A 13222-nucleotide genomic window follows, 5' to 3' on the forward strand; every position below is an offset into this window, starting at 1 on the left:
AACCAGAAGGTATTTTATTTAAAATCATACACTAGCACCTCATTAGAGTTGGAGTTTTCAAGTGCAGAGCAGTAAGATGCCAAACTAAAGATTTTGATAGTGCAGCGATTTGAAACACAGATGTTGATTTCAATGGTAGCTAAGACTGCGTCTAAGTATTCTTCCTGGACAGAATCACAGTCCTGACTGGGGGCCTCAGTTTATTGTCTGTGGGTATCTGTGGTTATCCATCTGTGGAAACTGTGTATCACATCTACACACTAGACTCTGCAGAGAAGGAAAAGCAACATTCACTTAAATAAAGCTGCATTCACTTTTTGCTTTGAGTAGAAAATATACCTTTTTGGCTTATTTCTCCAGCTGTCTTGCCTTCAGGACTTGCTCTCCTACATATTTTAAGTACATAAACACTTCCATCACAAAATGAGGGCAGAAGACCCACTGCTGTTCACTTGCCAAGTTCAGCAGTTGCAGGACACACCTGAGATAAATACCTGCCTCTCCACAGAATGTTACCCTGTTATTCTCAACTTTCCATGGATATATATTGAGGCTCACAGAGGAACATGTCTGTCTGCAGCTGCAGAGTGGTGCCTAAGCCAAGAGGCAGAAGGCACTTGTATTGTAGCTGTACCTGCTGCGATGCGGGGCTCGATGGATTAATCTACCAGACCCAGACACACAAAAAAAGAAAAATTCAAATAGCAAAAGGAGCTTTACTTTTTATTGAAAATGTAAAAATCATGTGAATCATGTACAGTATTTTCTCATAAGGAAAATCTTAGCTGTTTCATAATGTTTTACAAAACTGTAAAACATTTAATTTTTATAAAGACTTTTTCATTAGTCAAAGATAAAACTAAAGTAGTATTACAAAGCTATTTTCTAAATTATCAACAGAGAACTGAGAATGTTTAACAGATTAATCCATACAAGTGGCAGGAGAAAGGACTCTTCCATTTGTAAATCTGCAAAAGGACACACAAAGGTATAGAGGGACATGGGTTTTTTGTTTCAAAACTTTAAAAAATTAAGTGACATGTTAAAACACTACAGACGTGGATTCATAGGATGGTACAAGTTCTAGGACTGCATTTCTCTACACTACCTCAAACAGTGCAACAGTGATTCAGTGTAAATCTCTACAGTGTTTCATTGATTTAATACTTGTGTTCAAGTATGTGTCCATGAGAATGATCAAAATCTCTACTTAGCTATTTTAATTTTCTTGTTTATAATATAAGTTACAGTAGAATATCCCCTTCAGTATGTTTCTAAATCAAATGAACTAATTTCACAATACATTCTGTAATAACCTGTTTAATAATGTTAGCTTCTTCACTTTCACATCTGTTGCAAAAAACACAAGCTCATTCTGACTCCAAATGCCAAAAATATAATAAAATTTAAAAGAACTTTATTTCCATATACAGCAAAACTATTCAGCTAAATTAAAATAAATTCAAGATAGCATGACCTTTTTTTTGCAACAGATGATCTTACTGAAAATAAACATTTAAAATACTAGTTACTATTTTTTAAAAATTCTGATAAATGTATCCAAAAGTGTTCATATAAAAATTAATTATGAAAATGTCAGAAGATAAAACATGTTGGGTGTTTAACCAAAACCATTAAGGATGACTGGCAGGCAAAAATAAATTAATTTGATTAAATTATATGCCATCTGATAATATTTGGTCTGAAAAAGCCTGTGTGGGTGTGTGTGTGTGTGTTTATAAATAATTAGATCGCAAAGAGCTGAGAGCCAGCCAGACTGACAGAGGTCAGCTCTTTTGTTGCATTTTTTGCGCATAAAAGTCCCTGCATGTCTCACAGCACCGCTGATACCACCTCATGTCTTGACAGAGGTTCTTCTCTCTTATCACTCTGCAGTACACAGGCCACTGGTCTCCTAGGCATTTGAAGGTCAAAGCAGCTGAAAAAAAAGTGAAACAACAACAGCAAAATCAAATATACAGTACTGTTGCCTTTACTAGGGAAGAATCACATACCAAAAGAGACAAGAACATAAGAAGTGTGTCTGGGGAAGAGAAAGGGTCATAGATGTAGATATTTAACAAAAGAAGGAATTCCCCTTGTCATCCTATTGTTAATATATTCAATATCAAAAAATTTTAAGGCCAGCTTTATTTACACATCGGATTAAGTTGCATCAAACTTAATTAGTTTAATGTCATGCAACTACCTTCTCATGACTAAGTGGAGCTCATCTTTCTGCCTTGCTTCACTTATGAAAGCCTCCTTACACAGTTTATCACAGAAGGACTGTGTTACTGAAGTTGGAACTCTTCACATTTAGTTACATATATCAAGTACTTGCACATGTAGTACGTAGTACATACATGGAATTAAAATGGGAACCCAGTGACAAACAGGGTTCAAGAACAAGATATTGTCCAAAACACATCACAAACACTGAATAAAGAACTCAATCTCAGATTTGAGTTAATCTCTGCTAAAAGAATATAAATTTGTAAAAGTGCTGGTGGCACAATCCCCATCAGCTTTCACTAGCCCTACCCCCCAATTCTCTACTGCGTGATATGAATGGAACTGGAGGCCAAAATTATCAGTATATTGAAGAGAAGCATTGCATTATGTATTTCAGAGATGTTAAGGTTTCTACTGGATTGGATTCTGACTCCATGCTGGATGACATTGACTTGTAGATTACTAGGATCAGTCCTAAATAATCCATGCCATGAGGACAGTGTGGCCAGCAGGAGCAGGGAGGTCATTCTGCCCCTGTACTGGCACTGGTGAGGCCTCACCTCGAGTGCTGTGTCCAGCTCTGGGCCCTCAGTTTGGGAAGGACCTTGAGACACTTGAGCGTGTCCAGAGGAGGCAACGAGGCTGGTGAGGGGCTGGGAACACAAGGCCTGTGAGGAATGGCTGAGGGGGCTGGGGGTGTTCAGCCTGGAGAAAAGGAGACTCGGGGTGACCTTATAACTCTCTACAACTCCCTGAAAGGTGGCTGTGGTCAGGTGGGGGTTGGTCTCTTTCTCCAGGCAGCAGCTGACAGAACCAGAGGACAGAGTCTCAAGCTGCACCAAGGGAAATATAGGTTGGCTATTAGGAAGAAATTTTGTACAGAAAGAGTGATAAATTACTGGAATGGCCTGCCTGGGGAGGTGGTAGAATGACCATCCCAGGATGTGTTCAAAAAAAGACTGAATATGGCACTTGGTGCCATGGTTTAGTTACGGTATTTAGGGCATGGGTTGATCATCTTGATCAACTTGATCATCTTGAAGGTCTCTTCCAACCTAGTTTTTCTGTGATTTCGTGTGACAACATAGCCCTTTTTTTATCACTTCCCAATAAGTCAAATTTTAATTGTACACTGTATTTTTTGTGTGACTCTGATTCACTTGACTCTGTGACACAACATTTTTCAACAGAAAAGAAGGTATTTTCTTACTTTAGAAAGATTTGATAAAATGGGGTAAATATATAAATAATATATATATATTGAATATATACATATATATATGTATAAAAGCACATATGTTTAGAGTGTCTCTAATATAAATATATTTTCATAGGGGACATTTTGTTCCCTTAATATCAGAGGCTCATAATAAGGTCCTTCCATGGATAACAAAACCTTTCACCATTCTTAGTTACAGTCTCTGATGTACACATTCAAAACCTGAAGGAAGATCAGTCTCTGTGTAGAATTTAAATCTCCTGAATATTTCCTGACTTCTGTTTCTAAACTGGGATCATCGTTAACTGTGTGGAGAGAAAGATCTGAGAAGAGATTTGTCATCTTTGACTGCTTACCTAACCTGGGTGATGTTATTGTATTAACATTAATTTTCTCATTGCAGGGATGGAGATGACAGGGTCTGTAGGCTGCAGGCTTTTCTGAAGAAAAGCATTCATTGCCATGCCTTCCCGTGATCTTGTGCATGCACTGGATGACTCGAGACTGCATTCCTTTGCCACAGGTGACAGAGCACTGGAACACACAGGAGACACATTCATTGGAAAGGTATTTTAGCCAGAAATGAAATGAAATGCCAGTCCACGTGAAGTGAGTGGCTGCTTCTTCAGATGTCAGCATTCCAAGATTCCTGAATTGTATTCCATTAGCTAAATGAAAATCCATTTTAAAAGCACATATTAATTAACAGTACTAATTGAAGGACTCACTTCAGCATCCTATTGCTGTCCAAGTTTATTTTGTAGAGCCTGTGATGAAACTCAAAAACAGCAATGTGCCTGGAGGAAGCAAATATTACTGTCTTGTATCTACATACAAATTTACTCTTATTAGAGGTTAAAGTGATGGTAAAACCATTCACAGGGAGAAGAATTTTTAATAAAGCTAGTTAATTAACCACAGCATAAGTGTTCTTTCTGCTGAGCATAGTTTATGCCTCCTGTCTTTGTACCACATCTTCATGTTTTCACGTGTCTCACAAATAGAACACACAGAGTGAGACATGATGCCTGGCCTTTAATTAATTTTGACATCTTGTTCCCACAGAGAATGAGGTAAGAAAATAAAACAACTGAGCTCTTTAACAATGGTAAAATTTTAATTCTATCACAGTAACATAATATATTAGAGTAAAAACTTGGACAGGGCTGCACAGATGCTTACAAAACCTATTCCAAACAAACAAACATAAAAAACTAAACCAAAATATGCTTTCGCCTTTTCTGACTTTTTGTGAACAAAATTTCATAGGACATTAATTACTCTTCTGTCCATTTGACTCACATGGTATTGATTTCACTACAAATCTTTTAAAAATTACATACTGGAATTTTATCCTAGCCTTTAATGGTTTCTCAATGGTTTCTCTAATGGTAACTCAAGTACCCAGAAATTTCAAGTTTTACAGAAATTTTCTGTATAGAACATCTTCAAATACTAATCAGTTTCTTGCAATGAATAATGTAAGAGCTCAGGCTACAATGCTGAAAATGTTTTTCTAAATAATTTTTATTACATAAATATTCAAAATATATTTCCTTGAGAGGCTTCAAAAAGCAGCTGAAAAAAAAAATGGAAATAAGAAAGACAAGAAGAAGGTGCTATAACGAAAAATATTTCCCAGCCATCCTGTCTCAAGATGGAGAAGTGTAGGTTTCTTCAAAGGATGAATAAACTTTGACTATATGAAACACTAAACAAGTTTTTACTTGTTGGTTTGCATACCTATGTGCGTTTAAGTGACAATTTAAACACTTATCCGGAAGAAAGATTTACATGTGCTTAATGGAAAATAGATATGTACATCAAGAGATAGGAGAAGCCTGTCTTTTGGACTCATAAGACTCCAACAGAGGTACGAAAGACTAGGATATACACTAGGATGTTTTCACAAGGGACTGAACTTGTAACCACATGAAATCAAACAGTGGCATTTTATAGAGGCAGCAAATGGACTTGATTTTGCTCCTGTTCTCAGTGAGCCAATACAGAACTGTATCTTGCTGAGTTAAACAGTTACAGTCTCCATGAATCAAGGCATGTAAAGACATTAAATTATGAATACACAGTTGTCTATTCAGTATCAACCACAGTTTAACACATGAACAAATATATGGTTTACAGAAGGGAAATCAGTTAGTACTGATTTATTTTCAAAGTACGCTAGCAAATCTAGTATACTGCTGTAAAATTGCATGAGAAAAGTCTCCCAACAGAACTCCCCTTCTTGAATTTTCTGCCTTTTCTCTGTGCAGCTAAAAATAATTTGAGTCCCTATAACAGCCAACATTATGCACGTGGTCAACATGTAAAACCACATATACACACTGGCACAAATTTTATCCCCAATAGCAGACGGAACACAGATTTTAATTTTGCCCAAATTCTGACCACTCCTTAAATTCCTCTCATCATAGTTTCAGCGATATTTATTTTTGGAATATTTTAATCAAATTAAAATTGAGACAATGGAAAAGCAAAATTAAAAAAGGTGTAAAGAAAAACAAAACTAAGACTACAAAGAGAAAACAAATGTGAGAGTAAAAGGACAACGAAGGTGGTATAATGAAGCCAATATGTTGAAGATCTCTAATAAGGAAAGATAATCTTTAAATGTTATCATGGTGATCTTAATTTAGAGTAATATTACACACAGCATTACATTTTTTTCCTTCAAAGATTAGTATGTTTATCAACCAAAGTTAGAGTATGTTTATCAACCAAAGTTAGAGTTTGTGTGAATTTGTGTCAGCTGCAGAGGAGGAGGATATGGGCTGGTTGATGTGGTACATAAGATCACAAAAAATATTTTCTCTGCCCTTAGGTCATCCTAGAGTGAGTAGATGCAATCCAGCCACATGGAATACTGGAGGGGAGAATGGGATTTGAAAAACACTACTCTTTTACTAACAAAATGCGTTCCAATGGTTTATCTGTTAATTGGAAATGCCAAACAATTCACGTGGGTAGGTGACTTTGTAAAGAGTGCTCTGGCAGCAGCAGATCTTCTCTACAGCAAATGAGCTCTGGCTTGGAAGTTTGTTGTGACTGCAACTGACACAACAAGCAACAAACAGACAAATCTCTCAGCTAATCAGTGTTTAAGTCTGAATTTCTATGCAGAATCTGGCAAGATTTTGGCATTAAAATCTCAACTGGTGAATTAATATCTTTTAAATAACTGAGCCTGCACTGGCCTTGGTGAGATGTAGTTTTCCGTCCCGAGATGCTTGCAAACAGTTAGTCTTGCTTGACCTACTTATTAAAATCACAATTTTAGAAACTGACATCAAAGGATGATTAAATGAAATGTTTGAGTTCATCTAAGAAATACGTGGCAAAGCAAGAAATAGAGAAATTTGTGATCTATGCTCTTTTATTTTCACAGAAATGTACTAAATTTTAACAGTGCATTTATTTTTATTTTTTTAAAACTGGGAACTTATTAAGTCTTGTAAGATGCTAGTGGAATATTGAGAAAAAGCAGGGCTACCCCAGCGATTTGCAATCCAAAACTTTTAAATCCAACCTAGTCAACATGCAAGTAAAGTAAGATTTTCCCAAACACCCCGGGTTTTAAAATCAGTGAGGGATCTGATAAGCATGCTGTGCTCTTCTACATTCACATGACAGTAGCAGGAGTAGCGGTGGTGTCTGACTTGGAAATTATGAATTCCATTGACTGGAAGACAGAAAAAAAGTCTATTTACCATAAAAGGTCATATTAGCTATTAGCTTATATTTAAAATAGTATGAAATAGGGAAAGCATCAGGCATTTAGCAGTGTACTTGCTAGCCACACAGACAAACAAGTGAAGTTTCTGTGTTCATGATGTCCATGTCTTAACTGTGAGTTTGTCTTACAAACACATCAGCCAACTGCTGCTTTAACTGAGAGCAGACACTGAATATTAGAGAATAAAAGTAACTTGTATTTTTCTTCTTTATCCTGAAAAGATACAGACTTGTTCTGACTTCACTAGGAGACAACTCAACTTCTGCAGGTCAGTTAGATGCCCCTTCAGAGCAACATCTCTGACCCTCATTTTGACGCTCATTTTACTGTATATACATGTGTACATTCAAGCTGAAGCAGACTCTTCCAAAACTGCCTCCCAAACTTGCTTCACCTTTGGATTTCTCCCACTGCAAATATTCAATCTGAGGTAAATACCTTTCACTGCATATGCAGCTGTCACATTTTAGGTAGTGCTTATGGTACGCAGTTGAAGCTGTATAGGTTCTGTATATTTCTGGACTTTAAAGGTTTAAAACTCTAACAAAGTTTTTAATTTCAAAGAAATAAAAAATATTTTCACTTTTACACATTAATCAGTGAATGTAATAAGAAATAAATTTAACTGTCAAAATTGCTTGTATTTTTTGTATGTTTGTATGTGTATATATATATTTATATATATGATTTGCAGAAAATGCCCACTCCCAACCAATATATAGCATTTTCATTAATTCAGCAGGTTCAGGTTAATTTAAACCTGCAGCTTCTATTATTAGTGAATGAAGAATACATTTCTATAGTTCTTCTTCCTACCCACTCTATCTCCCCACATGTCAGTCTTGCACATGCAATACTTTATTTTTGTGGAGGTTAATTACATTTTACTCCTCACTATTCACATGACCTACAATTTGAGGCCATGCAGCTGATTAGCAAAAAATTCCTGTAGAGAACCATATTTGTAGGTTTAGACTAAATGTTCTAGTACACAGCCAGAGGGGTTTTTTATGTGGCTGTTAATCTGTGCATCTTGGACACAGTCCTAAAGGTACTGTAAAACCATTCAAGCAGCAAGACATGTAAAACATTCTTGTTAAAGATTACAAAAAATTCCTGTGTAAAGATAGGTAACAGCTATTTTTTAAAAATTCTTCTTTTCTTGAAAAAAAATCTTACCACCCTGTTTGAATTTGGTCCAACTTTTGAACTTCTTTTAGATATAATTTCAAGGACAGAAATCTAGGTGTTAAATATAACAATTCTTACACTTGGCATGCACACCCGCTACCCAAGATTCCTTCTTTCTGTTCCCTGCCAAAGATATATATTCTGGAGAGAATACATATTCCCAAGGCCAACAGCTGAGGAAGTTGCTGTAATATGTTAGCTGCTTCCAGCTGGCCTTCATGAGAAGTAGGAATTCCTAAATTAAGGGAAAAATTGTCACTGGCAGACAGTAACGGTCAAACTGTGTCTTTCTGCCAAGACAACAGGCAATCACTGAAGAGGCTGATACAATCCACAATGAAAAAGCCAATCTGTGACAGTATTAACAGAACTGACTTGGACAATTTATTTTTGAGAATAGGTGGACTGCTCAGTAAAAGGTTTTACAAGTCTAAGTAGCATTCAAAGCAGGCTGACGTGCCTCTAAGGAAACTCAGTGATGAGTTTTACTGGAAATTATTAGCAGAGCATTCCTAATCATTTATGTATAGGTTCATCAGTTCCAGCTTTAAGCAGTTTCAACCTTTTCATGAAGTGAGTGTGAAACAAGAATAGCAAGCAATCAGACTTTAGCAGCAGGATTCATATTTGCTAACCCGCTTGCAAAATCTTCTGCTTTATCTTTTATGAAGCCTGCTATTTGAAGGGAGGTAGTAGATAATGTGGTGCATTTTTTTTTCAACAAAGGCTTCATACTAAGTTTGGCAATATTACTAAAGATTACCTAAATCAAGCAAATAATCTGAAGTTTATTTAAACTTTTTTTTTTTTTGTTACAAAGGCATTTCTGAATAGTGTAGCAAAAAGAGGGATTGACGGATACAAGCATAAGATGGAGTCTGAGTTCTCACATGCATCATTTCCAGGAAAGTCGTTCTGCCTCTCATTTCTGACACACCCAACACCTCAGTATGCCAAATTTAAAATTCAGAACTTGTGCTAAGTTTAGCTAAAATGTATCTGCTGTTGGTCTATTCTAAGTTTAGCAAGTTTGAGTTGAGCCTATTTATTTTATAGCCTTCTTTTTCTCCTTCTTCTGCCCACTGCCCCTACATTTTTTTCTTTATAGCTCTTCTTTCTAGGGTAAGAAGACATAAGATTCAAAAACAGATAAGATTTTAAATTAAGACAGACAGAACTCCAGTTCCCTTGATAACCCTAGAGACAGGGTTCCCATGGAGGAAATCCTCATCACCTCATCTCAAGAATTTGAACCTTTCTTTTCTCTTTTTTTTTTTTTTTTTTTTCCTGAATCCTTTTTAAGGCCCCATGCAGAACAATCTTGTTGTTTGGCAGAGGAGGCAAAACTGCCTTTGGTATCAAGGCAAGAAGCAACAGAAAGTTCAGGAGCTGATTACAAAAAGAAATTTAGTTTTTCTAGGTCAGTATGTATGTATCTTTTCTTCACTGCCTAACTACTGTGAATCAATAGTGGGGTTGGATAGGCTTAAATCTGAATGGGCTCTCCGGACTCAGCTTGGAAGTGGAAAATTCTTTGTCTCCATGTGAAACCCAGGTTCCATTGCCCAATTTCTTTCTTGGGTGAAACACATTTCTTTCTTAATGAAACACAATCATCCATTTAACAGCTTAAAAACTGGGATTATTCCAATGACGCAAGTTTGTTCTATTAGAGACAACCTGGAGTCCAAATCCATAAAAAACCTGAGACTCAATTACAGCCTAACATTTCTCCCTGGTATCAGAGAAGGTATCAGCGTTTTTCTCTCATCATTAATGACCTATATCAAAGCACGGACAAATCCTGTAATACTGTAACAGATCTAGAAAGCCAAGTTCCTCTATGTGCTCCAGATGTATGTACTCACCATTTTAAATTTTGTAGTTATACTTTCTATAAATCTATATATAATAAAAACATATTCAAGTTAAAAGGCAATTTACGTACACCTGAAATAGTTATTTATTCTTATTTAGGACTTTAAACACACTGCTAAATAATATTTGACATCATAATACTGGTAGATTTTACAAATTTCAGCCTTGTTTGTGCACCTCTGCCTGGGCACTGCTGCAGGGATCCTCTGTTAGCAAGGAAGCAGAAATAAATTTTAGCTGTGGATTTATGGTTGTCCCATATGCCTGCCTGTGCTGACTCACACATGGATATATTACTGCCACTAGTGCTTAGCAATGAGCAAGACATTATTACATTTCAAACTTTCATATCTGAGATATCATTGCCTGGTATTTTGGCAGGAGATGACCGTCCATTCATTAGGACTATCACACATCCAAACAAGAATTGGGAAACAGTTAGATTTCATGACATAATTACCTTTATCCTTCTGATTAAATTAGTTGAGTATGCTATTCTGGAATGATGAAAACAAATTCTCAAAATTAACTCAAAATATTAGCCTTTGACTATATAATTATATTACCATACACGACAATGCTAGCCTGATGCTCAGTTGAATATCTTGCACCGAAAAGCATTAGAACAGAACAAAGAAATAATTAAAGGATTACAGTATTTCTAATGAAAAGACATGTCACAAAACCCACTAAGGACACAAATGAAATTACAAATCAGGGGAAATGAAACCTCCAAGAAAATCCTTTGTTTTAAAAATTTCTATTTTATCTATTTACTTTTCAGAAATCAAAGAAACATATGTCAAAAAGTTCTTCTGTTCAACATAGAATTAAGCACTGTCCTTTAAATATCATCACATTATGTACCATTTTAAAGTTTTTCCAGTAGGTTGAATAAATGAAAGAGTTCTTTTCTGATAATGACTTTACTTCCAATCACTCTATCTACCATATTTTAAATAATGAAGATCTGAAATAGCAGATCTATGGCTATGAAAGATATTAAAAAACCAAAACATAAAAAAACCTATGAGTTTACAAGGAAACTGAACTCCTAGGACTTTTATTTAGCTGAAATACAAGAACAAAATCATAGAATCAGTTAAACTGGAAAAGGTCTTTAAGATCATTGAGGCAAACCATTAACTCAGCACTGCCAAGTTCACTACTAAACCATGTCCCTAAGTAATTCAACTACATGGCAACTCCACTATTTGCCTGGGCAGCCTGTTCTAATGCTTGATAACCCTTTTGCTGAGGAACTTTTCCCTAATATCCAATCTGAACCTCTGCTGGCTCATCTTGACACCATTTCTTCTCATTCCCTCACTTGTTACCTGGGAGAGGCAACCAAATTCACCTCACTACAAACGCAGAGGGAGTTGTAGAGGGAGAAAAGGTCTACCCTGTGCCTCCTTTCCTCCAAGCCAAACAGCCCCAGCTCCCTCAGCCACCTTTCAAAGGACTTGTACTCAGACCCTTCACCTCTGTTGCCCTTCTCTAGACATACTCCAACACTTCAATATCTTTCTTACAGTGAAGGGCTCAAACCTCAACAGCCTCACCACTGCCAAGTACAGAGGGACAATCACCGCCCCAGCCCTGCTGGCCACACTATTGCTGCCACAGGCCAGGATGCTGTCTGTGCTGTCTGTGAACTTACTGCGGGTGCACTTGATCTCCCTGCCCAAATCACCAATAAAGATGTCAAACAGGACTGGCCCAACATTAAGCCCCAGTGAGCACCTCTTAGTGGCCAATTGCCAACTGGATGTAACTGCATTCACCACTCCTCTCTGGGTCCAGCCATACGGATAGTTGTTAACTCAGCAAGGAGAGCACCTGTCTGAGCGATGGACTGCCAGCTTTTCCAGGAGAATGCTGTGGGAGACAATGTCAAAGGCTTAGGCCCAGGTAAACAACATTCACAGCTTCTTCATCATCCACTAGGTGGATAACCCTGTCTTAGAAGGAGATCAGGTTAGTCAAGGACTGCCTTTCATAAACCCATATGCTGACTGGGCCTGACCAGGCAGGTTCAGCAAATGCCATATGATGTCGTTCAGGATGACCAGCTCCTGACCTTCCCCAGCCCTGAGGTCAAGCTGACAGGCCTGTAGTTCCCGGGATCCTTCTTCCAGCTTCCTCAATATACTCATGTGGATCCCAGCCACCTTCACAGAGCTGTCTGTTTCTAAGTGATAGACAAGGACCATTTTTCCTTTCCATTATGAGGGCTTGATTTTATTTCCCATCCCTGTCTTTCAGCTCAGGGGGCTGGGCACCTGCAGAACAACTGCTCTAATACTAAAGATTGAGGTAAAGAACATACAAAGCACTTCAGCTTTTTATTCATCCTTTGTCACTATGTTTTCTTTTGCATCCAATAAAGGATGGAGATTCTCCTTAGCCCTCCTTTTCTGTTGGACATGATGCATTTTTTGTTGTCTTTTATGGCAGTAGGATGATTAAATTTTAGCTGGGCCTTGACCCTTCTAATTTTCTTCCTGCATAACCTCACAACATCCTTGTAGAGCTCCCAAATTATCTGCCCCTTCTTCCAAAGGGGGCAAATAAAGGCATAAACCCTTTTTTTCTACCCAAGTTACAACCAAAGCGCTCTGTTCAAGCAAGGGAGTAAGCTCATCTTTCAGCACAAGGGGACAGGCAACTCTTGCAACTTTAAGATTTCTTTCTTGAAGAATGACTAGCCTTTCTGGACCTGTGTGTCATTCAGGACTGCATCTCAAAGGATTCAGTCAATCAGTCTTCTAAACAGGCCAAAGTCTGTCCTCTGGAAGTACAATGTGGTAGTTCTGTTGCCCCCTCTCCTTACTGCTTTGAAAACTGAAAACACTATTGTTTCATGGTTGCTGTGCTCAAGACAGCCCCTGAAACAATTATTTCAAAAGAATTTTTTAAGACTCAGTTATCTCTTACATTTT

At 37.2% G+C, this 13222-nt stretch overlaps 1 protein-coding gene across 1 annotated transcript in view; it reads right to left on the reverse strand.

Annotated features, from left to right (window-relative positions):
• Window positions 1-725: 725 nt before the first annotated feature.
• Window positions 726-13222, reverse strand: part of ADAMTS19 (ADAM metallopeptidase with thrombospondin type 1 motif 19) — a 131557-nt gene continuing 119060 nt past the window's right edge. Inside the window, exons 22-23 of the mRNA XM_005486228.4 lie at window positions 3811-3988; window positions 726-1939 (exon numbers count right to left, since the gene is read on the reverse strand). Coding sequence (XP_005486285.1) covers window positions 1788-1939; window positions 3811-3988 — 330 coding nt within the window. The 3' untranslated portion in view covers window positions 726-1787. The remainder of the gene's footprint in view (window positions 1940-3810; window positions 3989-13222) is intronic.

Source organism: Zonotrichia albicollis, chromosome Z, assembly GCF_047830755.1.
Source record: "Zonotrichia albicollis isolate bZonAlb1 chromosome Z, bZonAlb1.hap1, whole genome shotgun sequence".
Taxonomy (NCBI): domain Eukaryota; kingdom Metazoa; phylum Chordata; class Aves; order Passeriformes; family Passerellidae; genus Zonotrichia; species Zonotrichia albicollis.